The 25,680-nt window shown below is 55.6% G+C and overlaps 1 protein-coding gene across 1 annotated transcript; it reads left to right on the forward strand.

Moving 5' to 3' along the window:
• Positions 1–103: 103 nt before the first annotated feature.
• NPLOC4 (NPL4 homolog, ubiquitin recognition factor) lies at positions 104–25,036 on the forward strand. Its single transcript, XM_059486017.1, has 17 exons — positions 104–263; positions 1,137–1,217; positions 3,389–3,501; positions 4,195–4,374; positions 6,152–6,200; positions 7,112–7,206; positions 8,001–8,124; positions 8,631–8,810; positions 9,647–9,733; positions 11,207–11,278; positions 12,142–12,268; positions 14,334–14,494; positions 20,603–20,674; positions 21,717–21,812; positions 22,436–22,552; positions 23,329–23,431; positions 23,737–25,036. Exons 1-17 carry the CDS (start codon positions 249–251, stop codon positions 23,892–23,894), a joined length of 1,830 nt encoding a protein of 609 aa, XP_059342000.1. The 5' UTR covers positions 104–248; the 3' UTR covers positions 23,895–25,036.
• The last annotated feature ends 644 nt before the right edge of the window (positions 25,037–25,680 follow it).

Below are 25,680 nucleotides of genomic sequence, written 5' to 3' on the forward strand. Positions count from 1 at the left end.
GGCAGCACGGGGGAACGACTGGTGGTGACGCCGGGACAGGAACCTTGGTGCGGCGGAACGCGGGCGCGGGGCGCGGGGCCGGGGGGGCGGGCGCGAGGGCGGGCCGGTCCCGGGAGGCGGCGGGCCGGGCCGGGCCGGGCCGGGAGGAGCCGGGCAGGGCCGGGCAGGGCCGGGACCAGCGCAGCGGGACGGGCCGCACCGGGCCGTGTCTGTGCGCCGCGGCGAGCCCCGGGCCCGCGGGCAGCGCCATGGCCGAGACGATTGTGAGTGCGGCCGGGGGAGGGGCGATGAGGCAGCAGATTCCTGTGGGGCCGGGACGGGGCACCGGGACGGGGGCCGGCGGCGGGGCCGGCGGTGTCCGGGCCGGGCGGCCCCCCGAGCGGCGGCGCGGGCGGATTCCCCGTGGATTTCCCCGCGGGGCTCGGGGCGGGGGCTCGGGGCTGCTCGCCCCGGTGAACGGCTCCCGGCGCCTCCCGGCGGGCTGTGCCCCGGAGGGAAGCCGGGAGAGCGGGAAGGGCTCCTGCGGGGTGACGGCGGGACACGGGCAGCTCGCCGTGCCCCCTCCCGTGCCTGCCCCGTGTTTGTGTCCCCACGCCGTGCCCGTGTCCCCGTGTCACACAGCCGCGGTTGAGCGTCCCCGTCAGACCCGCTCGAGTCCCGGCGCTGCCCCTGGGCGCTCCGGGGACACCGAGGTTCACATTTGTCCCTGTCCCCGAGGGTTCCTCTCCCCGTTTCCCCCGCCAGGAGCTCCGGTTGCCCGGGGGCCGCCGGAGTCTCTCCCCGTTCCCCGTTCCCGGGGCTCGGCCACACCAGTGCAGTGCCCGGTAACACCAGTTGGGCCGGTGCCTGTGTGAGCAACTCTCCTTGCAGGGTCTGGTGCGGCCTCCTGAAGGTCTCATTCCCCTCTGAGGTCAGAGCTGTGGCCAGAGGGGTTTGCCTTGGAGCCAGCTGGTACCAGGAGCGTTGGAATGATTCCCCCCTGCTCACAAACATCACCCAGTGCTGCCCCAGAACTGCTCCCCTGGCTGATTCCAGGCCTGTGGAAGAGGGAGGAGGAGGGGGGAGTGGGCAACATCAGTCTGGGGGCTCAGGGTGGGTCTGCCCCCCTCCCTGACTCCGTGCTCCCTCATTCCCAGATTATCCGTGTGCAGTCGCCGGAGGGAGTGAAGAGAATCACGGCCACCAAGAGAGAAACGGTGGGGACGTTCCTCAAAAAGGTACCCAGGGTGCCCAGTGCCTTCCCAAGGGATGGGGCAGGGCTGCCCTGGCTCTGTCCTGTGGGAGATCCGTGTTTAACCCCCCTGGCAGCAGCGAGGAGCAGCATTCCCTGTGGAGAACCACACCTGGATTGGTGCAGCTTGTGTTGTTCTAGAGGGAAAATGAGAAATTTAAAGAAAAAACTCCCTGAGCTTCTCTGTTGGGGCTTCCTGGGTTGGGAACTTTCCTGGGAAGGGGTTCTCCCAAAGAAGTGGCAGCTGGGAAGCAGAAGGGGAGCTGTGGGATGGCCAAACCTGCTGCTCCAGGCGGGTTCCAGGCTGCTGGATTTGGGTTTGGAATGTTGTTTGGGTGTGCTGTGTGTGCTCCTGGTTCTCCAGGATGGGTTTGGAGGGAGCAGGGCAGGGATGGAGTGAGATCCCAGGCGCCCCTGGGGAGAGGAGCACGCTCTGGGGATGGGGCTGGCCCTGCTCTGTGTTCTTCAGGAGGGAGCACTTCTCCCTTTGCTCCCCTCCTGCAATTTCTCTGGAGCCTCAGCCTGGGGGTTCTTTGCTCTCTGAGTGTGTTCCTGAAGGGAAGGGAATGGCAGCAGTGGGAACCTTCCCTTTGTGAGTCACAGCTTGGGCTGAGCTGTGCCCCAGACAGGACAGCGTTCCCTGACAGCGTTCCCACCTGGCCAGGACAATCCTGCTGCTTTTCAGGGCTGCCTCAGGGACACTCCCTGCAGCCCCAGCCGAGCAAGAGGAGCTTCCAGCAGCTCTGGAGCCTGTGCAGAATGAGCTGCTGCTTTCCAGGGCTCGGGTTACTCGGGCTGGAAAATACTTCCTGCCAGGACCAAAGCACCTGGGATTGCCTGTTCATCTGGGGCAGGCTCTGAGCTGCAACAGGGATGTGTTTGGGTTTATTTCCTGCTGCAGGAACAGGAAAGTGGCAAATTTTCCCACCTGAGGTCTGTGTTTTATCTAAATCCAGGTCTCTCCTACCTGTGCTGTGGGTTTTAATGCTGGAATGTTCAGCCAGGGGCTGGGTTTGGTGTTTAGGGGGGCAGCTGTAGTTAGAGAGGTGTCAGATTGCTGCTTCCATTCCAGGAATGAGCCTGGATCTGCTCCAGGAGTGCTCAAGGAATAAAGGGCTGGGGAATCTTCCCTGTCTCCTGTGGCACATCCCGGGAAAAGCACCCAAAAAAGTCACTCTGGGTGTGCTCAGGATCAGGAGTCAGCTCCAACCTGCTGTTAATGTGCTGTGGGATTTGTCTGCCCCCAAAAATGGAATTCTGTGGCCTGAGGAGCAGGAGCTGATCCCTGTGAAAGGGTCCCATTCAAAGGGATCACTCAGTGCTGCAAATCACAGCTGAGCTGACAGGAAAAAAACTGCTTTTCATGGCTGTGCTCATGTGACAGCTCTTTGTGGTTCATCAGAGTTGTCCTGTGGGCAGGACCCCATCCCTGACTCCGACCTAAGCCATGGGGATTGTTTTTATTAATAAAAATAAAGGCCTTTCACTTCAGAATTTAGGGCAAAACCTGGCAAACACACAAACTTTAAACATCACTTTTAAACTGATGAAGTTCTCAAGGGGCCAAATGTGCAAATTATTTTTGCAGGGAAGAGGTGCTGGAGTGATTCCAAGTGAACCAGACTTAATCTGAGCTGGGAGAACCTGCCTGGGGACCAAGGGGTGGCTGCTGTGGGGTGAATTCCATGGGAGAGAGCAGAAAAGGGGGGAAACCTGCCAGAACAGCAGGAAGAGGTTGAGTGGAGCAGCTGGGAGAGGGGAATAGAGCTGAGGGCAGAAGATCACAGAGGTGGAGATGTGGATTGTGGAATTCTGAGGGCAGGAGGATGGGAACGACTTGGTGGTGTGTGCTGGTGCAAGGAAACTGGGCTAGTGGAGAAGTTTCCCCCTGCAGTCCTGCAGTGCTTGCCTGGCTGTGGCTGGAGCTCTGCCTTTGTGAGGTGTGAGGCAGGGACAGTTCTGGTGGAGTTGTGTCAGCTCCTGCTTTAATCCACTGCTGGTTTGTTCCAGGTGTTTCCATCTTTGTTATGCCGAGCTCAGGACTGGGGGGAATTGAGCTGAGTTTCTGCAGGAGGAGCTCTGTGGGGTCAGCTGTGGCTCTGAGCCCCTTTCAGCAGGCTCACACCTCACACCCTGTCCCTGTTGCCTCTGTTGCAGGTGGCCAAGGAGTTTGGCTTCAGGAATAATGGATTTTCTGTGTACACCAACCGCAACCGGACCGGCGAGATCACGGCAGCGCAGAACAAATCCCTCAACCTGCTCAAGATCAAGTGAGTCCTCACCAGGGGTGGGGGGCTCTGCTTGGAGCCTCCAGAACGGGAGAAATCACATCCCAGCAGTGCCCAGCTCCCAGTGTCACCCCTGGGATTGAGGGGAGGGCTTGGTGGCTGTGCTGGAATGGGGGTCACAGTGACACGGGCCAGGTGGTGGCTGTTGCTTGGGTCACTCCTTGGGGCATGTTTGCTGTGGGGAGGCTTCATCCCATTTTCCCTCCCTAATCCCTGCTTTCACCTCTTTGTCCCAGCTTTCCTCATCCCCACTCTGCCTCTCTCATCCCCAGCTTTCCCTGCCTCATCCCCCCCTTGCCCTCCTCTATCCCTGTTTTCACCCTTTCATCCCTGCCTTCCCTCCCTCACTCTCCTTTCCCTCATCCCAGCTTTCTCTCCCACATCCTTGTTTTCACTCCTTCATCCCCACTCCCTCCTCCCTATTTCCCCCTCAGCTTTGTCTCCTGCTGGAAGGATTTGCATTTATTGTAAATTAAAGCAGGAAGAGGTGGCTCACAGAGCAGCTTCCAGGTGCCACCTGTGCTGGCCTGGTTACAAGTTGTACCACATTCCAAGTGCCACCTGGTGGAATTTGTGCCACATTCCATGCCCTTCCATGGAATGCCTGCAGGGAAGCACCTCGTGGCTGTTGCCTCCCACAGCTCCCATAGCCCTGTGCTGTTTCCCACCCTGCAGGCACGGGGATATGCTGTTCCTGTATCCCTCCAGCCCAGCTGGCTCCTCCTCAGAGACCATGGACACCTCTGTCTCCCAAAATTCCCGGCCTGGGGGGGCCCCCCAGGTGGTGGAAGATGAGATTGACCAGTACCTGATCAAGCAGGATGGGAAGATTTACCGGAACCGAGACCAGCAGCTGTAAGTGGGGATGGCTCCTGGTGCTGCCCGTGGAGCTGGGGCTCAGCAGAGCCTGGAAGTTCCTGGGGGAGCTGCCCTTGGCTCCATCCTGAGTGCCCTCAAGGGAAAACAGCCCAGGGAGGAAGCAGATGCCCAAATCCCAAGTTTTTGGCAGGAAGGACTCACTCATTGTTCAGATGGAGGAGACCCTGGTGCTCGTGCTCCTGGATTTTGTGCTCCTAAAGCACTGGAATTCTCTAGATTAGAATGGACATTCTGGATTCTTCCTGGGCAGAGTTAGAAGGATATTGGGAAGGAATTTTTCCTGTGGGGATGGGCAGGCCCTGGCACACGGTGCCCAGAGAAGCTGGGGGTGCCCCTGGATCCCTGGCAGTGTCCAAGGCCAGGTTGAATGGGGCTGGGAACACCCTGGGACAGGGGAATGGGATGAGCTTTAAGGTCCCTCCAATCCAAAGCATTCCAGGATTTGCTGTCCCAAGCAGGAGCACTCTGTGCCTTCACACTCAGCCACTCCTCATAAAGGAAAACATGGAAGTGAAGGGAAGGAGTGGAAGTATCCCGTGGCAGAGGTTTGGAAGTGGGACTTGGGTCTCTGCCTGCTCTGGCTTCCCTTCATCAAATGTCTGCCTGACCTCTCCATGAAACCAGGAAGTCCCTCTTGTTCACAAAAATGCACCAAAGTCCAACTTGCCAAAGCTCTTCCTTGCAAGAGGCTTAGGGAAACAAAGCAGCTTCTCTTTATGCAAAAATAACACAACAACAAGTTAAACCCACCCAAAACCTGCTCTGGTGCTGCTAACACATCTTCTGCTGGGAGAGGGCTTTTAATTGCTTAGTGATAATGAGCCAGTTGGGTCCTGGCCTGATGTCTGGGGTGGCCTTGGGGCTGGAACCCTCTGGAATAAGACTCCTGAGAAGGTTGGAGGGAGAATTTTAAAGGCAGGAATTCGTGCTAAAGCAGAATGATTTGCCCTTCCGCTGGGGTTGTGCTCCACGTGGTTCATCCTCAGTGCTGCAGCAATGAAGAAGTTGTGGAGAATCCTCCCTGCCCTTCCCAGCTGACCATAAGTGATGGGATGTCACATCACAGGAGCAATAAAGGCAACCCCACCACTCTGTGGCAGAAATGTTGCCTTGAACTCGCCCACATTTCCAGAGGAATTGATGGAGCTGTTCTAGCAGGGAGCCGGGGCCCAGGGGAGGGTGCTGAGGATAAAAGGAGTGGTCTGGGCTGGTTCCTGCCTTGGGGAGTGTGGATCGATCTCCAGTGAAGGATGCTGAGTGCTTTAGCAGCATTTAACTCTATGTTCTGTGCATTATCTGCCACAAAACATCCTTTAAAAACCTCCTGCAACCAGATCCCATTTATTGTTCCCACAGCCCAACCTCACTGCTCCTCTCCTGGGCCCTTCCTTCGGGAACCAGCACTGACCTGGTGTTGGTTTAGGGTTTTTGAAAGCAATCCCCACAAAAGGAGATGCTTTCCCCACTGTAACCCTACCCAGCAGGACTTTATCTGCCTGATAAACACACACTTCCCTGTTTGTTCCTGCGCTGCCTGATAAAGGATGGACATTTTGGGTTGCTTTTTGTTAAAATCACCCTGCCACGTAGGGGGTGGAGAACTGCTCAGAGCTCGTGTAGATCTTCCACACCAAACTTACTCCAGAGAAACTTTTACAGGCTGATTTTTCCATGATTAATAAGATTTATTTATTCATACTTCAGTTTCCAGGTGAAATGAGATTTAACCCCAGTTCTCTCTCTCTCTGCCCAGGTGTCGCCACGGCCCCTTGGGCAAATGTGTGCACTGTGTCCCACTGGAGGTAAGAGCCCCAGGAAGGTGCCGCAGGCTCTCCCCAGTTCCTCCCAGTAGGAACACTTCTCCTGGAATGGTGCCTGCCAAGAGGTGGCAGCTCCAGGCTGGAATCCTGCCCTGCCCTGCCAGAGCTGCTGGTTTGGGATCACTAAAGCTCGAGGCCTTTGTGGCCCTGGGTTGATCCTGGTTAAAGCTGGTTTTCTGCAGTAATGAGTTTAACAGAATGTCCTTCAAAAAAGCTCCTTTCTCCCTCAGTCCTCACTTTTCCCTGGATTTTCTTGTTTTGTCCCCTCTCTCCTGGATCCCAGCACTTCCCAGTTTAACCACCTGGCACAGGGTGCCCAGAGCAGCTGTGGCTGCCCCGGATCCCTGGCAGTGCCCAAGCCATGGCAGTGGAAGTGTTCCTGCCATGGCAGGGGGTGGAATGGGATGGGCTTTAAAGCCCCTCCCAACCCAAACCATTCCATGGTTGTCCAGGTTGAAGCAGCTTTAGTGATACCTCCAGACGTGCAGGGCTGTGTAATTTATGGGACAAAGCAGCAGCCACCCCCCAGAGGGGATCCTGCTGCTCCAGGATGGCTCTTCCCCTCTGCTGGAAGTGCTCTGGCAGTCCTTGGCCGTGTTGGAACAGCTGGGCCCGTTGTTTGTTGTTAGATATTGAAAGGAAAAAACCTTTTGCTGTTGAGATTCTGATTTGTGGGGCCAATCTGTTCCCGGAGCAGCAGGCCACCATAAAACTCCCCGTTGTAAAGCTCCACTGTTTGCATCCCAGTAGTAGCTGCCTTGCAAATGAGCCTGAATTTCCTTGATTGCTTCCACATTGGCGGGGTTGAGTGTGGAACATGCATTTGCTGAGGGATCAGGGTGTTATCAGACAGGTGTGTGACCTGGCCCTGCTCTGTGCCGTGTTTTTGGCAGCCCTTCGATGAGGATTATTTGAACCATCTGGAGCCTCCTGTGAAGCACATGTCATTCCATGCCTACATCAGGAAGCTGACCGGAGGGGCAGACAAGTAAGGAAATCTCTGGGTTTAAGGGAATCTGGTTGGAGCTTTGGGTTTTTTTAACACAAATGAAAATACAGACAGATCTCAGTGTTGGACATGAGGATTGAATGGCAAACGAAGGAGAAAAAAACACATTAAAAAGTTGAGGTTAAAAGGAAAAGGCAGGAGGGAAAAATTAAGTCTCTCTTTTGATTTTATGTACCCATTTTATTTCTATTTATTTCTTTTCCTGTGGCAATATGATTCCTTCCAGGAAACACTCCTGATGGGAGGGAAGGCCACATGGAAAGAAAGAAGTTCCCTAATTACACCAAGCTCCAAGCCTGTTTCTCAGACTTGGTGGACTTAAGTTACGCAGGGGTGGGTGGAATCTTCTCCCTGCTATTCCTCAATACCATTGAGACTTTTAAAATCTCTTTGGGAGATGCAGCTCAGGTCCACAAGAATTCCATTTGAAGGGAACTTCCCTTTCCAGGAAGCCTTGTGCACATGAAAGGAGGATTTGCTGTGGTGCTACAATCTCTTACTTCCCATTTCCCTCCATAAATGATTGCTCCAAAAGCATTTACTGTGCTAACAGCAGCCTTTACTTCCCCCTCTTCTTTTTCTTCCCCCTCTTCCTTCTCCCTTCCTTCTCCCCCTTCTCATCCTTCTCCCTCTTCTTCTCCCACCATTCTTTCTTTCTGTTCCATGTTTCTCTTCCCCCCCTTCCTTCTCTTCTCCCCCTTCTCATCCTTCTCCCACTGTTCTTTCTTTCTGTTCCCTGTTTCTCTTCCCCCTTTCTCCTCCCTCCTCTCCAGAGGGAAGTTTGTAGCCCTGGAGAACATCAGCTGTAAGATCAAGTCGGGGTGTGAGGGACACCCTCCCTGGCCCGAGGGGATCTGCACCAAGTGCCAGCCCAGTGCCATCACCCTCAACAGACAGGTGAGAGGAGCTTGGGCACCTGCATGGGGACTTCCAAAAACGCCAGCCAGGAGCACAAAGCCTCCAGGTGTCAGGGCAGTCCCATCCAGGTCTTCAGGCCTTGCCAGATGGGTTCCAAAATGTCCTGGGTCAGAATTTCCTCCCAGCGTGAGGACTGAGCTGGCAGCACTGGTGAATCCTGCTGATAATCCCACTGGTTTTCCTCATGGGATCATCCAAAAGGCCACTCAGGTTCTGCTGTTTCCTCTTAAATTTCAGAGTCCTTCTTCCTTCACCCTCTTGGGGTGAAGGTCCCAGTGAAGCCCCCAAGGTGCTGGGGGTGCTGAGCACATCCCAGAGCCCAGCCTGAGCAGGGAGCAGCGCAGAGGGGTGGGAGCTGAGCAGAGGGAGGAGGGAGGGAGCCCCCAGCCCTGCTGTGCAGGACCCAGCTCCGGAGGGTGGTGTCTGTCCTGGGAAGGGACCGGAGCCAGCGGAGGACGGCCTGACACTTGAACTTTGTCAAACAGAAATACAGGCATGTTGACAACATCATGTTTGAGAACCACACAATTGCAGATCGCTTCCTAGACTTCTGGAGGAAGACAGGGAACCAACATCTGGGATATCTGTACGGCCGGTACACGGAGCACAAAGACATCCCGCTGGGCATCCGGGCGGAGGTGGCAGCCATCTATGAACCCCCCCAGGTGAGAGCCAGGGCCACTCACAATTGGGGAACACACCTTTTTAGTTTGGAAAACCTCACACAGTATTCCCAGCTGCAGGCCCACAAGGAAAACTGTCCTGATGAAAGGTGAGAGCCAGAGCCCTCAGTGCCGGCTCAGGATCAGGGAACACACAAACACCTTTTTAGTTTGGTGTTTCCAGCTGCAGCTCCCCAAGGAAAAGAGGACATAATTTGTGTCCTTAACATCACCATCCATTGCAGCCAGAGAAAGAATTTTCAACCCTCATTTTGCTTTTTGTTGTTTTTCACCCTTTGATAATTTAAATCCAGGGTAACTGTAACTGCAGATTTCACTTTTAATCTTTCCTTGATTCCTGCTTTTCCAGCAGATTCTGTGCTAGGGAAAAACAGTTTCATCCCCTGCTTCAGTTCCTTACCAGCTCTCTGAGAAAATTTAAGCAGCTTAATTAGATAGAATGAAGTCTAAATGATTTTAAAACAAAGTAATGGAGAGGCTGAGAATGGGTTTGGCTGGAGCAGCTGGAATCCCCACTAGGTGGGGCACGGCACCACTCCTCAGCCGAGTGCTCCTCACGTATTTCCTTCCTCCTCATGGTTTCTGCACGGCTGCCAAGTAAAATCCAACAGATTGTCCGTGGAAAAGGAACAAATGGCTCCTTGGGAGTGTGGCTTGAGAGCAGAGTGGCACAGGGAGGTCTCTGGGGTGACACCAGTCTGTGGTGATGCCTGAAGGGAAGCCCAGACCTCTGTTCCCAGCCCCTGCCTCACTGCCCACAGTAGCTACCCTGGTTTTTGCCCACTTCTGTGTCACTAACCAGTGTCTCTTTGCTGCAGATTGGCACCCAGAACAGCCTGGAGATCCTGGAGGATCCCAAAGCCGAGGTTGTGGATGAGATCGCAGCGAAGCTCGGCCTCAGAAAGGTCAGGATATGTTGGGTGTCGTGTCTGTCTGTGGCAGGGAAGTGGTCAGCAACTCTCTCCAGCTCCATGGGTTTATCCAAGACACTCTAGGCTACCTAAATCTTGCTAAAGTGTCAGCAGCTGTACATATTTAGGTCCAAAACTCAAATCCAGAGGGTTTTCCTGAGCACACGCCCCTCACAGGGCTGTATAGCTGCAGTAGCAGGGGCAAAGCGGCACAAACTCCATCTTCCCTTTCTTTCCCTTCCAACAGGAGCCATTCCATTGATCATCTCCCTGGCCAGTGCTAATTTGGCCCAGATGGGGCTGGAGTTGCCTTTGTGCTCCGTTTCCAGGAGCTGGGGCTGCCCTTGGCTTGTGTTCCCCTCCTTGGTGCTGCAGGGAGTCAGTGCTGTGTGGGGTTAGGGGTGCAGGTCCCCCTCAGTTCCAGGCTGCAGTGATCCCATCATGGTTCCCTGATTTCCTGACAGCCCTGAACCTGCCCTGCTGTTTTCCGCTTTGGGAGCAGCGTTGGTATGGTGGGAATGCCAGGAATGGGATGTACACAAACAAGACTTGACTTGCTGGAGAAAACCCGCCTGGCAGAAGGCTCAGTGCAGACTGTAAACATCTGGGGAGGGCTTTGTTCTCTCTGATAAGATCCCACCCCTCGCCAGAGGCTGGAGCAAAACTTCTCAGAGTGTTATTTATTTCCATGTTCTCCCATCAGATATTTTTAATCCATGGGACTTAACACGTCACCAAGTGCTGGCTGCAGGCTTTGGTCTGCCTGGGCTCTGGGGGAGTTGGGATCGGTTCTGCCTTGGAAGGGTTAATGGGAGCTGGGGTTGGCACCTGGGTGGAGAGGGATCATGCCAAGGTGTGTGTCCCTGTCACAGCTCTGTGCAAGGGTTGATGCCAAGGTGTTTGACACACGTCACACGTGTGTGAGAGGATTCACTCCGAGGTGTGTTTGTACCACAAAAAGCAGGAATGTGCTTGCTGGGGTCAGTGCTGACTCCAGTTTGGAATGAGTTACTCCAGTATGAGCTTTCTCTTAACCAGTACGTGCAGGGTTCAAACTGGGATTGTGTGAGAGGGTCAGGCTGGGGCCACCTGAGCTGCTCTGTCACCCCCAGGTGCTGGATCCCACTCCAAACTCTCCATAGGAAATGCTGGGGGTAGGAGAGGGTGGTGGCACAGAGGCCTCTTGCAGCCTCCAGATCTTTCCATGAAAAAATATTCCACAGTGAAACCTAATGCTGCAGGTGCCCTGGCTGGCCAGCTGGCATGCTGCTGCTCCTGGAAATGGGATTCCAAGGAGCAAGGCACAGCTGGGAGAGCCATTCCCTGCAGCAGTGTGCACAGGGCTGAGAGGAGCCAAGAACATCGTGTCCTGTGAGCAGAAAATGTCTGAGCTCTTCTGGTTTCCTCTTTCCTTCTTTTTTTTGTCCTTTTTTTCCTTGAAGCAACGTTCTCCATCCCCCATTGCAGGTTGGCTGGATATTTACTGACCTGGTCTCGGAAGACACACGGAAAGGCACCGTTCGATACAGCAGGAACAAGGTGAGATCCAGGTGTGATCCAGTGAATTCCCAATGAATTCCAGCTCCTGAGCCAGGGCTGCAGGTGGCACTGGAGCTCTTGGGAGGTGGGGTTTTCCAGGCACTTCTGAAGGAAAAAGAGCTGGAACCCTTGGAAATGTTAGGGATTGAGCAGTTTGGGAAGCAGGCAGAGCTGCTGGAGCCCTTCACGCCCCTGCTTTGAGGAAATGGGGCTCATGAAATCATGGAATAGTTCAGGTGGGAAGAGACCTTAAGGCCCATAGAGTGCCACCACGGGCAGGGATAACTTCACTGTCCCAGGGTGCTCCAAGCCCTGTCCAACCTGGGATTTCCAGGGATGCAGGGGCAGCCCCAGCTGCTCTGGGCACCCTGTGCCAGGGCCTCACCCTGCTCACAGGGAACAATTTCTCCCTGAAATCTCATCAATCCCTGCCCTTTTTAGGGCTAAGAAAGCTCCAAGGAGTGGAGTGGGATGAGGGACAAACCCAGTGAGGCAGAGAGTGACTCAGAGGATGTTCCCATGGGCTGGGCTTTGTGACACATACGTGGCTCAAACTTCGACCTCCACAGCTTCCTGTCCTTGTAAAGCCAGTGATATCCATATTTGGAAAGTGAAACTTGATTTAAAAAAAAAAAAAAAAAAAGGTGTGTAGAGGTGGGTGGGACTCAGCTGGGGCAGTCCTGAGGCAGCCCAGAGCTGGGGAGCTGACAGGTCACATTCTTGTCCCGGGCTCCTCAGCAGCTTTCCACGAAAGCGTGTTTTCCTGGGGTGTTGGTCGTTTTCCTTGGCTGCAGCTCAGGGAAATAGGTCTGGGCTACGTCACCTTGTCCTTTGGCTGATTGGAGTCCGTGCTCTCCCCTCAGGACACGTATTTCCTGAGTGCAGAAGAGTGCATCACAGCTGGCAACTTCCAGAACCAGCAGCCCAACATCTGTCGCCTCTCTCCCGATGGGCACTTTGGATCCAAGTTTGTCACAGTTGTGGCTACAGGTACAAACTGGCCTCAGCCCTCAGGCTTCACCTGAATTACCTCTTGGTAGTAGAAGAATATGCAAAAAATCACCTGCTCCCCATCTGTCCTATTTAACAAGGGGTTTGCTCTATCAACTGAAATACTTCCTCATTCTTTGTTTTATCCTCTCTGCAATGCTCACTCATTATTTATTTGCCTGGTTTTTACTCTACAACTGTTTAAAGAGACTTACTTGAGGCTCAGCCCCACCTCTGTGACCCAGAAATCACTCTCTGCCTGCAGCCAGGGCAACAACTGTTGCTCACTTTTTATTTCAAATCCTTAAGCTCCAAATTCTGTTGCCTGGAAGCAGCAGTGCAGAATCACAACACTCCAGAGTTATGGATTAGTTCCTCCTTCAGGAGGGATCTTTACCTCCCTCATGTCGCTGTCAGGGAAACCTGACAGGGAAAAAAATCTGTCAGGGGGAAAAAAAATGTTTGGAAACATTTTTTTGGCTGAGTAAAACAGAAGCTCCTGCAAAGTGCTTATGGTTAAAGCCTCTGGTTTTAGCCATTTTCAGGGAGTCTCCAGAGGGACTGTAGATGGGCTGGGCTGGGAGGGGGGACACTGGCATGTGCTGGGAGGGCTGGAGTGTTCCCAGTTCACTCTGTTCTTCTCCATGGGATGACACATGTCTTCATTTAAACCTTCCCTGGAGCGGAATCGCTGGTTCTGGCTCTGTTTAACACAATGAAAAAACCCTCATGACTTCCAAATAACATCCAGAGTGAAAAGTGAAAGTGGGATGGGACATTGCCTGCCCTGAGCCTGCCTTTGTAAGGGTTCCCAGGGCCTTTTTTTCTGTGAAAAAAGCTCTTTTTTTAGTTAACAGGCCCGTGCCTGTACGTTCCAGCCTGCTAAACACATCCATCTCTCATTAAATATAGATCTGTATATCTCTTTTATACATTTATTTATTTATTTTATTTTTTTATTGAACAAGGTGTTTTACTGAGCAAACACACTGCGTTCAGGCCTTCCCCTGTCCTGGTCTGTTTAATTTCTAGGAGTGTTTGTTCTGGAGCAGTGAGTGATTGAGGTTACAGATCAAAGGGTAGAAAAGGAATATTTCCTCTTTGCTGTTCCAGCTAATTTCATTCTCCTCTATTCAATCAGCCCAGCAGGTTCTATTTAAACACTCGAGTCCCTCTTTTTGTGCTGCAGAAATGTATTTGGATAGTTTGCCTCAACTTTGCCTTTAAATCCTCCACATGGATTAATTCCTATTCCCTCCTGAATTCCTGGCTTTGGAAATAGTAACGTTTTCCTACCATCTGCCTCCCTCCTCTCTTTCCAGTTGTATTCCAGTGACACATGACCTGATGTTGCTTACATTATCCAAATGAAAGTGCCAAACATGTGATCCTTCCATCAGCCAGGCTCCTAATTCCCACTTTCCATGTCAGATTTCCACCAAACCATCCAGTACAGGCTGAGAAAACACTGTTCAGGCCTGGCATGGCCAAGTGATCTGCAGCTCAGGGATTCTTGGGAGTGAAACAGGGCCACAGGATCTGCGTGCCTGAGTTTGGTTTGGAAAAGGAGGAGAAACCTGCAGGGTAGTGGAGGGTGATGCTGTCAGAGCCCCCAAAAGGGTAGCTCCTCCTCCTTGGAGCTCGTGGCAGAGCATCCCTGCTGTTCCCTGGGCTCTGTGCTCTTGGGATAATTGTGGAAATGTCTGTGGCTATAAAAATGTGCAGTTTAGAGGGAATTCTTGCTTAAAATTCTTGCCATGCAGCCCCAGCAGCAACTTCATCTCAGTATTCATCTCTGTTAGCTTTGTGTTTAATCATGGACTCTTGGAATTGTTAAGGTTGGAAAAGAGCTCCAAAACCATCAAGTCCAACCTTAGAGCTGCTCTTCCAGAGTTACACCAGGGAAATCACCCTGTGCAGGATTTCCAGGAAGAATTTATTCTCGGGAAGGGTTGTGAGATGGAGCCCCCACCCCTGGAGATGTTGGCCTGGGTGACAACGTGTGGATCAGTCACAGATCAACCTCGGTGATCCTGGGATCTTTAACCATGCTCTCCTCCTGCAGGTGGTCCTGACAACCAGGTGCACTTTGAGGGGTACCAGGTGTCCAACCAGTGCATGGCCCTGGTGCGGGACGAGTGCCTGCTGCCGTGCCGGGACGCGCCCGAGCTGGGCTACGCCAAGGAGTCCAGCAGCGAGCAGTACGTGCCTGACGTCTTCTACAAGGTGAGGGCTGAGGGGCTGCCCAGCTCTGGGCTGTGCCCCTGGGTCCAAGCACTGGTCCTGAGGAGCAGCAGGGAGAATTTGGACCTGCTCTGGATGCACAATATTCAATGTCATGGAGTGGTGGAATGGTTTGGGTTGGGAGGGACCTTAAAGCTCATCCCATTCCATCCCCTGCCACCTTCCACTGTCCCAGGGTGCTTCAAGCCCCATCCAACCTGGCCTTGGACTCTTATAGGGCAGCCCCAACTTCTCTGGGTAATCTGCCTGGGCCTCATCCCCCTCACAGGAAAGAATTCCTTCCCAATGTCCCATCCAACCCTGCCCTCTGGGAGTGGGAAGCCATTGCCCCTGTCCTGTCACTGCACCCCTTGTCCAAAGTCCCTCTCCAGATTTCTTGGAGCCCTTTTAGGCACTGGAAGGGAGTCTCAGGTCTCCCTGGAGACTTCTCCAAGTAAATATCTCCAGGTGAATACCCCCTCCTCTGGATTCATTCCAGCAGCTTCATGTCCTTCCAGTGCTGAGGAGCCCAGAGCTGGAGGCAGCTCTGCAGGAGGGGTCTTGGAAGGGCATGAGGTGTCACTGCTGTCCCTGCCTGCTGCACTTGGGGTTGTTGGTGATGGATGGAATGTCATTATTCCCTTGCCAGTTGTTCTGGAGCCCTTCAGCCCCTCCTGTGCCTGCATGGCCGAGCTGGGAGCTCTGGATCAGGCTCCCTGCGAGTGCCGATAACGCTGCCAGCCCAGGGCTCCTGGTGCCCCATGAGCAGGGACAGAAGAGTTAATTAATGGCACTGCTGGCTGGCTAATTAGCCATCCATCACCCCGTGTGTTATCTCCTTCCTGTCCTGTCTGCTCCTGCTGCCTGTGGTAAAGCTGTCCTTTAAAGAGCACAGGACAAGGAACGCTGCCTTTGTTTGGGAGGAGTGGAATGAGGGGATTGTGCTCCGGGAGTGGGAATGGAGCTGATCAGGGTGTTCTGCATGCCCTGAACCTGGGACTGGGAAGTGCTGGCTTCCTTCTGAACCTCCATGTGCCAGACTGCTGGCTGGCCTTGACCCCACCTGGAAACAGGGAACACCTCTGGGCTGAATCCAGCGCTGGAGAGGGAGTGCAGATGGAATCCCGCTCTCTCTGGAGCAGGCAGCTTCCTCCTAGGGGCTGATAAGCAGAGCTGGGTGTGCAAAGGCTGGCCCTGAACGTGAGGAGGGTGAGATCATCTCTGGCATGCCCCCATCCCACCGTGGAGCAGCCCAGGCCGTGCCACACTGGGGCAGCCTCGCAGGAGGTCCTGCAGGTCTGGGGCCCACATGTGGCCCACCCGGGGTGCTGGGAGCAGCAGGAAGCCAGTGGGTGTTCCCACCAGGGCTTCACTCCCATCTCTAATCTGAAGCAGGGAGATAAACAAAATGGGAACGGATGGCTCCAGCCTTCCATGGAAATTTCCAACATCCACTGATTCACTGGGTCGGGCTGCAGCTGATTTCATGTTTCAGAGCTTCTCTCCCCGATTGCCCTTTCCAGAGCGCTCGAGGATGGCCCCGCCGGGTGGGATTCTCCCTCAGCCTCCAATGGATTTGGCTTTAGGATCCCTCAATTATTTTTGAATGTTCTTAAATCTGTGGAAAGCTTAGTCACTCCTGGCTTGGGAAACCTTTGGGGTCCCATTAAATGTGCAAGGCTTGAGGTCAGAGACACTACCTCATCCTGGGATGGTGACAGCAGCCGTGTCCGAGCCCCGGTGAGCTCCTGGAGGAGCAGGAATCTGAGCAGGAATCTGGTGGCACAGGATGGAATCTTTGGGGTCCAGTACCTTGCTCTCCCTTTGTCCCCAGTCTGTGATGTGGGGTCCCCTCTGTGCTGCTCCCCCCAGCCAGTTTTTGGGAGAAAGCTGCACTTTGGAGTAGTTGTTGTTTCCTCTGGGACTGTGCAGAGAAAAGTCCATGTGCGTTCCCATGCAATATCCAAGTATTCATCCGAAAAGCCCTTTAGGATGAAAGGAGCTCTACAAATTAATTCTAATTGGATGAGGACCAGGAGGCTGATGTTTGTGGAGTGGGGATGTATTTATAGAACAGCCAGATGTGAGGCAGGACCCGTGGAACTCAGATCTGTCCGAGGGCAGCGCGGTGGATTCGCCTCCAGATTGTGAATGGGAAAAGGGGCTGCTTTTCTTCCATGGAAGTGGGAAAGCTGATGGCACTGGCATTGTCCTGTGGTTTTCCTGAGCCTGCAGCTGGGTGGTTTCTGTATTTCTTTACCATGCTCTTTATGTTGGCCCCTGGCCTGCTGCTCCAAGGAGCCACCCCCATGGAATTGGCTTTGGACCTGCAGCCGTTGCTGTCCTGGCTCAGGAGGGGAGAGCTCTGCCCCAGTGGGGAACTCAAGGGGTTTGGGGACTGTGAGAACAAGTTCCTTTGCTCTGAGGTGCCTCCCCAGGTGAGATTAGCCAGGAGGAATAAGGGATAAATGGATCGCTGCTGGCTTCCAGGGGTGTCTGGGAAGCATCAGGGCCCAGCACTGGTTCCAGCTGGAACAGGGCATAACCAGCACGTGCTGCTTGGCCAGCTCAGCACACAGAGCTCAGGAAGGAGTCCAGGATGTGCAGACACGGACACAGATCAGGGTAAGGACTGTAAGTGAAGATGATGATGCTGCAATGGCCACTTCACCCAGTTTCTGAGCTGGATGAGGGTGAGCCCAGCTGAATATTCCACACGATTTTCCATCCTGTCTTCTGTCCTTGAGCAGCCTCCTCTGTCCATCTGGTTTTAGGAAACAGCTGGATTGATTTGGATTTCATTGAGAATGTACCTTGGGTTGATATTCAGCACTGGGGGAGTGCTCAGGGTGCAGCTGGGGGATCCCTCCCTGGGCTGCTGCACCCCAGCCCAGCTGTCACCTCCTCCCAGTCCACTGGAGCTCTGCAGTGCTGAACTGCTCCACCATTAGCTTCATCAGCTGTGGGAAGAGATTCCTGATGTTTTACAGAGCTTTAAAACTCCTGGATAATTGGATTTGGGGGCTGGCTGGCTTTGTCTCTTATCACAGGTATTTGTGACAGCTCAGCGCAAACACGATGTCATCGTCATCCTCACAGTGAATTGCATTTTCCAGCTGCCTTAACATCCCCCCAGAGTTCTTTTAGGATGGTTTGATGTGCCTCCAGAGTTTCTTTGGGATGGTTTAACATTCCCCCAGAGTTTCTTTGGGGTGGTGTAAGACAAAGGCCCTTTACAAGCGTTGTGCAAGAGCCCTTTGCCCTCGAGTCCTGCACGTGCTCTGAGCTCTGCTGTGGCTGAGCCGTGTCTGAGCCCTGGCCTGGCACCAGTGACACGTGTCCCATCCCTCCCTGGGACAACCCGAGCCAGGGCCCTGCTTTTATGAGAGCCCAGCAGGAGCTCTGAGGCAGGCTGTCCCTCCATGGCATTGGAAATCCTCTTCCCAGGGACAGCCAGGCTCGGGGAGTGTTCACTGACGGGGAGGGAAGGACTTCCCTGGCTGCCTTCCTTCCCACCAGCTCATGAGCCGCCTTAGCCTCAAATGTCCCAGCTGCTGCGGGGAGGAGGATGCTGGATTAGCTCAGCAGGAGTCTCCTGGGAAGGGTTTAACTCTCCCTGACCTGTCACTTGCTCTTGGAGGAGTCACTTTGTTTCTGCACCTCAGCCCGTGCGAGGGGCAGGAGTGCCCGGGAAGGCGCCTGGGAGTCAGCAGGGGGAAGAGCAAAGCTGGGATTCACTCACACATGGAAGGACAGATGGCTGCCGAGCTCTGCCGTGCCTTCAGCAGAGGGAGCAGGTCGGGAATGACGGCGTGGGATGCGGGATGCTCACGGCACAGGACGGTGACAGCAGCGTGGGACGGTGACAGCAGCGTGGGGTGGTGACAGGGGGATGCTCACAGCTGTCCTGGGACGTGGATCCTGAGGCTCCCTCCTGGCTGGCAGCTCCCCTCACCCTCTGTGGGTAACCTGAGGCCACCCAGAAGTTTTTCCATCGTGCCAAGGTGTCTGTGTTCCCACCCTTTTCCTGTTCTCCCTCGTCCCTGTGCAGCTCCTGCCTCCAACAGTGGCTTGAAGGGCTCTAATCCCAGCCTTGATGCAATCTCCACTGGGGTGATGCATTGTCCAGACCCTCCAGGCCTTGCTGCTGGATTTTCGTCCTGAAGCCAAATGCTCCTCACTGCATTAACCCCTTCCTGGCCTCCCTTTGGAGCTGCTGCCACTGGGCTTTGGGGGTCTCAGGCTGCAGCAATAACAGGATGCTGGGAGGGTCCTGATGATGCCAAGCTCAGGAGAAAGATCTTTCTCCCAACAATCCCAACTTGATGTTCATTAAGGCCTTTAAAGTATAATTAAATAATCATGGTAGTGGGAGGGGAATGTTGGGGTTTGAGGGGACTGTCCTGTCAGGATTAGGGGACTTGAGGGGAGCAAAGTTCCAGTCTGTGGATGTCTTGGAGGCCTCAGGAGCATGCCATGAAAAAGCAGGCATTTAACATGGAAATCCCCAGAGGGGGAGATTAAAGCCAACAGGTGCTGGAAAAATGTTTCTGCATATTAGAACTTAATTAGATTGGAAAATAAATTCCAGATGGGCTAATTATGCCTGAGTTGTTGCAGGTCCCTTCATGCAGGGGCAGGATTGTGTTTGGGAAGCTGATTGGATCTGATTCCTGTCTCTTGTGGTATCACTGAGATCTAGAAGCAGGTTGGCTCTGGGGTCCTGTGATCTCCCAAAAAAAGGCTCCACAGCTCCTCCTGCTCCTGTCGGAGCCAGAGAGATCTGAGGCCACAACCTGTCATGTGCGAGGAGCAAAGATCCTTATCAGGATTGCCTTTCAAAGGCGCTTCAAAGACTGGAAGGGAGATTTTTTACAGAGGGAACAGTTCCTGGGGACAGGGGTGCTGGGGAGGGGGTCGGGAAGGGAAGGGGGGCTGTGCCTGGAGGGGAGCAGCGTGCTGGAGCCTGCTGGGGCGAGGTCTGGCTGGGAGAGGGGTGGTGCTGGCTGCTGCTCCGCATAGCTGTGCTGTGTAAACACCGGGGAGAGCGGGGGAGTGGTGTTCTCCGGGAGAAAACACGGCTGGGAGAGAGGGGAGGCAGTCCTGGAGTCAGCCGTGGGCAGCAGCGCCCTGCACGGTGCTCCCTGGCCCAGCCCATGGAATGCTGCTCCCATCCCACATGGGGAGAGCGGGGCTTTGTCACCTTTGGGAGGTGACAGCTCCAGATCCAGCTCCCGCCACCGAGGGCCCATGGATTGTCCAGTACAACGTCCCTGCCTGGGAGTTATGGGCGTATGATTTATGTGGGGCTCCATGAATGATTTATGCCACGTTAAGTGATGATTTAGGGAGAAAACACAACCCCCTCGTACGGAATCTTTAATGAAAAGTGTCAGTTCTCCGGGATTTATTTCCGAAGCGGCGTTTGAACCCGGCGTGTTTGACATCAATCACGTCTAATTGTCAGGTTATGATTAATGAACATATGCCGGCCGTTTGTCTGCCTAATTAAACTTTATGTTCCCTTCGTCTGGCAAAGCAAAACAAGTTTACGCCATGGGATGTGCTGGTTCCAAGGGTCTGGGTGCGAGGAAGTGCCTGGATTCCAAATTCTCAGATGAAGAGTTGGTTGAGGCACTCCTGGATTTGCAGAAAGGCAGATTTGCCTGGGCTGAGGAGGCAGAGGTGACCTGTCCCTCTCTTTGAGATGGAGCTGCTGCCTAAATGGTATTTAAAATCATGGAATCGTGGGATACCTGCAGTTGGAAGGGATGCACAAGGATCATGGAGTCCAACAACCCCAAGAATCCCACCTTTACACTCCATGGATGATTCCAAGCCTCTCTCTAGTGGGAGACAAGCCCAAGGTGGTTTGTGACTCCACAGTCTCTTGGCTCACAAGGAAACGGAGACCCTGATTCCAGAGATGCTGGAATTACAGAGATCTCCAGCTCCAGGGAGCAGCAGGGAATTGGGCAGCCCAATTGGGCAGCCCCTGGATGGGAACCACCCATCCAGGTTCAGGATTCTGCATGAGCATCTCCAGGGCAGGATCCCTTGGGCTTCACACCACTTCCATGCTCAGCAATAACCCAACTCTTTTTCTTTCAGGACATAGACAAGTTTGGGAACGAGATCACCCAGCTGGCTCGCCCGCTCCCGGTCGAGTACCTCATCATAGACGTGAGTATTCCCTGCACGTGTTTGCTTCCCACTGGAGATGCTCACAGGAGAGCAAACTCTGAAATTCCCACTGGAGGGGATTCCTGACACAGATTATCCTCCTCTGCCTGCTGCTGCCAGGCATTGCCAGCAGGGAGGTGGCTGTCCTGCTCCGTGGTGGGGTCGGTGTGGTGCCAGGAACACGTTTGTTTTCCAGGAAAACACTGCCTGGTGCCTTATCAGGGCTCTGAGCTGGCCCAGAGCCACATGGCCGGGAAGCAGCAGCCCTATGGACCCGTGTCCCGGGCACTGCCTAATGAGGAAACTCCAGAGCAGCAATTAGGGATCCATCTCCTTTGAGTGACTCAGCAGGTTGTCCAGAAATGCCTTTTCTTGGAGGAGGGAATTCACTCTGGCACGGCTTGGCCGGAGCAGAGCTGCTGCCAGGCACGGCACAGCTCAGCCCCAGGGCTGGGAAACAAAGTTACAGTGTGGAAGGCAGGAAAGCAAATGATTGGGATGCCAGATGATACTGCTGGAGTTGGAGGTGGTGCCAACAACCATTAGATCCACCTGGAGCAGCCTCTCGGGTCCAGCTGCCCCTGGCACAGGCAGTGCCAGAGCACGGGAATTCCTGCAGGAGTGAAGGCACCTGTTCCTGGGGTACCTGGGGTGTCGTGGGATGAAAACAGAGGGGTAGAATGTGGATTAGGATCCCCCACAGGACCTCCCTCCTGCAGCAGCTGCCTGGCACAGGGCACAGCTGTGCCAGAATTGCTGTATCCCAGTGACCTGTGCAGAGAGGGATGCTCTCCATGGCATCTGTCAGGACCATACCCATCATGTCCCTTCAGCTTCCTTAGAAAGGGAGCCAAGGGGTGTGGTGGTGGAATATCACTCTAAATTAAATTAAAGGCCATCAGATCCCTGCAGGATGCCTCACTGTTTGGCTGAGCTGGGATCATAGCCATGGCTGTTCTCAGCTATCTGGACTTGCTTCCCATATCCCACTGGTCTCTGATTATCCTTCCTTAGATTTTTTCTTTTTTTTTTTTTTTTTTAGATTACTACAACTTTCCCCAAGGATCCAGTCTACACTTTTTCTATTTCTCAAAACCCATTCCCCATCGAGAACCGCGATGTGCTGGGAGAAACTCAGGTGAGGGGAGATTCCTGATGGGATTCCTGGGTTCCCTGGGGCTGGGCTCTGCCTCCCTTGTGCTCACTGACATCTGCAGAGGGACAGCTGTGCCCTCGAGTCACCCCTTCCTGGCTCAGCCTTCCTGGTCCTTCCTGCACGGAGCAGTGTCTGCATGCCAATGCTGCTGCCACATCCACGATGGGATCAGGGCTCCCTGTGCCTGCCAGGCAGCTCCACAGGGGCCAGGGGGCTCCAGCCCCATGCTGGCAGCACAAACCTGCTGAGGCTGGGCTCTGTTCCTGCTCCCTTCTCTTCCTGAATTGAATCCTTAAGTACAGAAAGCCGTTCCTGCAAGAGGTCAAGGCAGAGGATGGGATGGGATGTCCCTTTTTCTGTAGGAGCAAGGCTGGAGTTGCCTGGCTTCCCCTCAGCACCTCTTGGATCTGAGATCAGCTCTGTGGGTGCTGGGGTTGGTCAGGAGGAGCTCCTGTGGGCCCAGAGATCATTTTTCAGTCAGTTGGGTGGGGATCTGATTTTGGGAATGTCCCTGCACATTGCAGACAATAGCCAGAGGAACAGGAATATCTGTTAGTGGATCCAAATGGGAATTGACTTCTCTTCATTATTGTCCCTCTCCCCAGGACTTCCACAGTTTGGCCACATACCTGTCCCAAAATACTTCCTCCATTTTCCTAGACATCATTTCTGATTTCCATCTGCTCCTCTTCCTGGTCACAAACGAGGTCATGCCTCTGCGGGTACGTAAGGGGGCTGGGAGGGTCCTGTCCCCACACCATCCCCCCCATCCCAGGCCCTCAGCCCCTCCAGGGGTCCCTCAGGAGGGTGGAGGTGACCATTCCTGCCATGCCATGGCCCTGGGCAGGGCCTTGTGCTGGCTCTTCCCGACCAAGCTGTTGGGAGAAGGCTTAAAGAGTTTTAAAACCTTTTTTAAACTAAACACAAAACCCCTGAGCTGCTGGGAGCACTGAGGGGGGTTGTTGTCCACATGATCCCAGAGCCAACTTGGCTGCAGCTCCCAGAGCTGGAAATGTTTTAAAAATTATCTCAGAGTCAGGAATTCGGTGGGAACAATGAGGAGATCAGAGCCCCCGGAGCTCAAGGCCAGCGAGGTCCTGGCTGTGCAGCTCTGCTGCCCTTGGCCGGGCACTGGGGCCTGGCAGCTGCCCCGGAGCTTCCCGGGGAGATCCAGCTGGGCCGTGTTTGCGGAGGCCGCGCATGTGCGAGGCAGCCGGGATGACCGTGGGCAGCTGGAGATCAGGATGGGAGCAGGGATGGGGGCTGGAGTGCTCCAGCGTGGAAGGATTGCTCCCCTGGAGGGTGGGACTGGCCCCAGGGGTAGGGAATAACTCCTGGGGGCAGAGGAGAGGAGCTCTGGGGGTGTTGGGATCTGTCTGAATGCTGGGGAGCAGAAGGATAAACTGGGGCACCCCAAGGATGTTGGGAAACGGAGAACAGCTCACATTCAGGGTCCTGCCTTGCACTGGAGTGCTCATGTCCCACCTGTGACTTCCAGGACAGCATCAGCTTGTTGCTGGAAGCCGTGAGGACCAAAAATGAGGAGCTTGCACAGACTTGGAAAAAATCAGAGCAGTGGGCGACCATCGAGCAGCTCTGCAGTAAGAGGGGGGGTCCCTGGGGCAGGGTGTCCCTCAGGGAGGGGGGTCCCTTGTCCCTTGGCTGAGCTGGCTTGGGAGCTGCTCCCAAGCTGCCACAGGGGCTACACTACAGGAGGCTTGTGAGGAGGAGGCTGTTTCTTGGTCATGGGATCCTGGAATAGTTTGGCTTGGAGGGGATCTCGAAGTTCCTCTCCCAGGTTGCTCCAAGCCCCACACAAGCTGGCCTGGGGCAGGGCTGGTGAGGGGGTGCAGGGTGGGGTGCGCAGCAGGATGATGCCAGCCCTGGCCCGGGCTCTCTCCCGCAGGCACGGTGGGTGTCCCTCTGCCGGGACTGCAGGAGTACGGCGCCATGGGCGGCTCGTCGCACGCCGTGGCCGCGGCCATGTGGCCCTGCCAGCACTGCACCTTCATGAACCAGCCGGGCACGGACCACTGCGAGATGTGCAGCCTGCCCCGCTCCTAGCCCCGCTCTGCCCGGAGCCATCCGGGGCGGCGCCTGTCCCTTCCCTCTCCTCCCTGCAGCTTCCAGCCCGGGCTGTGGAGCCCGGCACGGGTGGCTCCAGGCACGGGTGACTCCGGCCCCCCGGTTACTCCTGGCTCCCTTCTGGGTGCTCCCAGCCCGGAGAACCAACGCTTTCCTCAGCCCGTGCCTGGGCTGGCTCCCCACCGCCCTCAGCTGCTGCCAGCCTGCCCTGGGGGAGCTGGGGGGCTTAGGGAGCTGCCCGTGCCCGCTTCCTACCCGAGGGGAGAGGGAGGCTTTGGCATCTCCCTGCCCACAGCTTTGCTCTCATTCCCTGCCCGCCTGAGTGCCTGGATCCTGACAGCTCCGGCACTGACCGTCTCCGGTGGCATGGGCAGGTGGCTGTCACGTTCCCAGAGTAGGACAGGCACCCCTGGACACCGAGCATGGGGTGGGCACGTGCCAGCTCGTAGCTTGGTGAGCTCTGGCACCCCGTGGGGGCTGCAGGAGGGGCATCCCCTCAGGGTGCCGTGTCCCCCCACTGTGCATGGTTGGGCTCCCAGGGAAGGGTTGCAGGGCAGCCACGTAACTCGGGCACCCACCTGGCCTCCATCGTGCCCTGGGAGCCAGTCCTGCAGTTGGTGCCTTCCCATCCCTCCGGAGCGTGTCCTGGCCAGAGCTGGGGCTCGAGGGTCTTGCCCCCCAGCCTCCCTTCAGCCCCCAGCTGGGGCTGTCCTGGGCACCGCTGGGCAGGGGAGAGGGGCAGGTGGATGCTGGAGGGGCTCAGCCCTCCTCTCACAGGGCCTCTGACCCCCAGACCCATCCTGGAGCTCCCCAGCCCTGGCTCTGGTTCAATCCTGGGGGCAGCGGTTCCAGCACTGCCCCGTGTCCCCTCATGGGAGGGGTCCAGAGGGCCTGTCCTGCTCCAGGACAGCACTGCCCACACCCCAGTGGGGCAGGGACTCCCCGCCCCTCGCTGGGGCTTTCCAAAGGCTTCATCCCAAGGCCCGGCTCCGGGCTGCGGTTGCTTTTCCCCTGGGTGTGCTGGGGTTTGGGGGTGCAGCTCTGGGAGCACCCGGGCCGGGCTGGGCTGACCCAGGCACGGGGGCTGCAAGTAACGTGGAATAAAAGCACCTCAAACCAGAGCCTCCTGCACTCCTGCACTCTGTCACCTGTCCTGGGGTGCTCCACACTCCCAACGGGAATGGGGGAATGCTGGGCGAGGATGGGGCTGGGATGTTCTGTGTCCCCAGTGGAATATGGGGAACCTTGTGTCCCATCACTGTCTCCTGCACTCTGTCACCTCGGGTGAGGCTGGCTCTGTTCCCAATGGGAATGTGGGGACAGTGTGCCCCACCACGGTGCCACCTCTGCTGTGTCATCTGTGCCAGGATGGGACCAGGATGCTCCATGTTCCCAGCTGGAACAGGGGGACACAGCCTCCCGTCCTTTGTCACCTGCCGGGACGCTCCTCATTCCCCGCGGGAACCGGGGCACCCTGCTCCCCGTGGCCGTGCCACCTGCACTCCATCACGGCCGGGCCGGGCCGCTCCGCATTCCGCCGGGGCTGTGTGTCCGGGCTGTGTCCGCGGTCTGTTTGCAATCAGCCCCGGAGCCGCGTGCGGCCGGGCCCGGTGCCAGCCCCAGGCTGGAGCAGGGGGAGCGGGAGCGGCGGGAGCCAGAGAGGGGAGCGCAGCCCGGCGAGCGGCCGCGGCAGCGGGGCCGGGGAGGTGGCACCTGCCCTGGGGAGGGACAGCAGCCCCGGGGGACACGGGGACATGGCCCGGCT

The sequence above is a fragment of the Ammospiza nelsoni genome, chromosome 19 (genome assembly GCF_027579445.1).
Source record: "Ammospiza nelsoni isolate bAmmNel1 chromosome 19, bAmmNel1.pri, whole genome shotgun sequence".
NCBI classification, from domain to species: Eukaryota; Metazoa; Chordata; class Aves; order Passeriformes; family Passerellidae; genus Ammospiza; species Ammospiza nelsoni.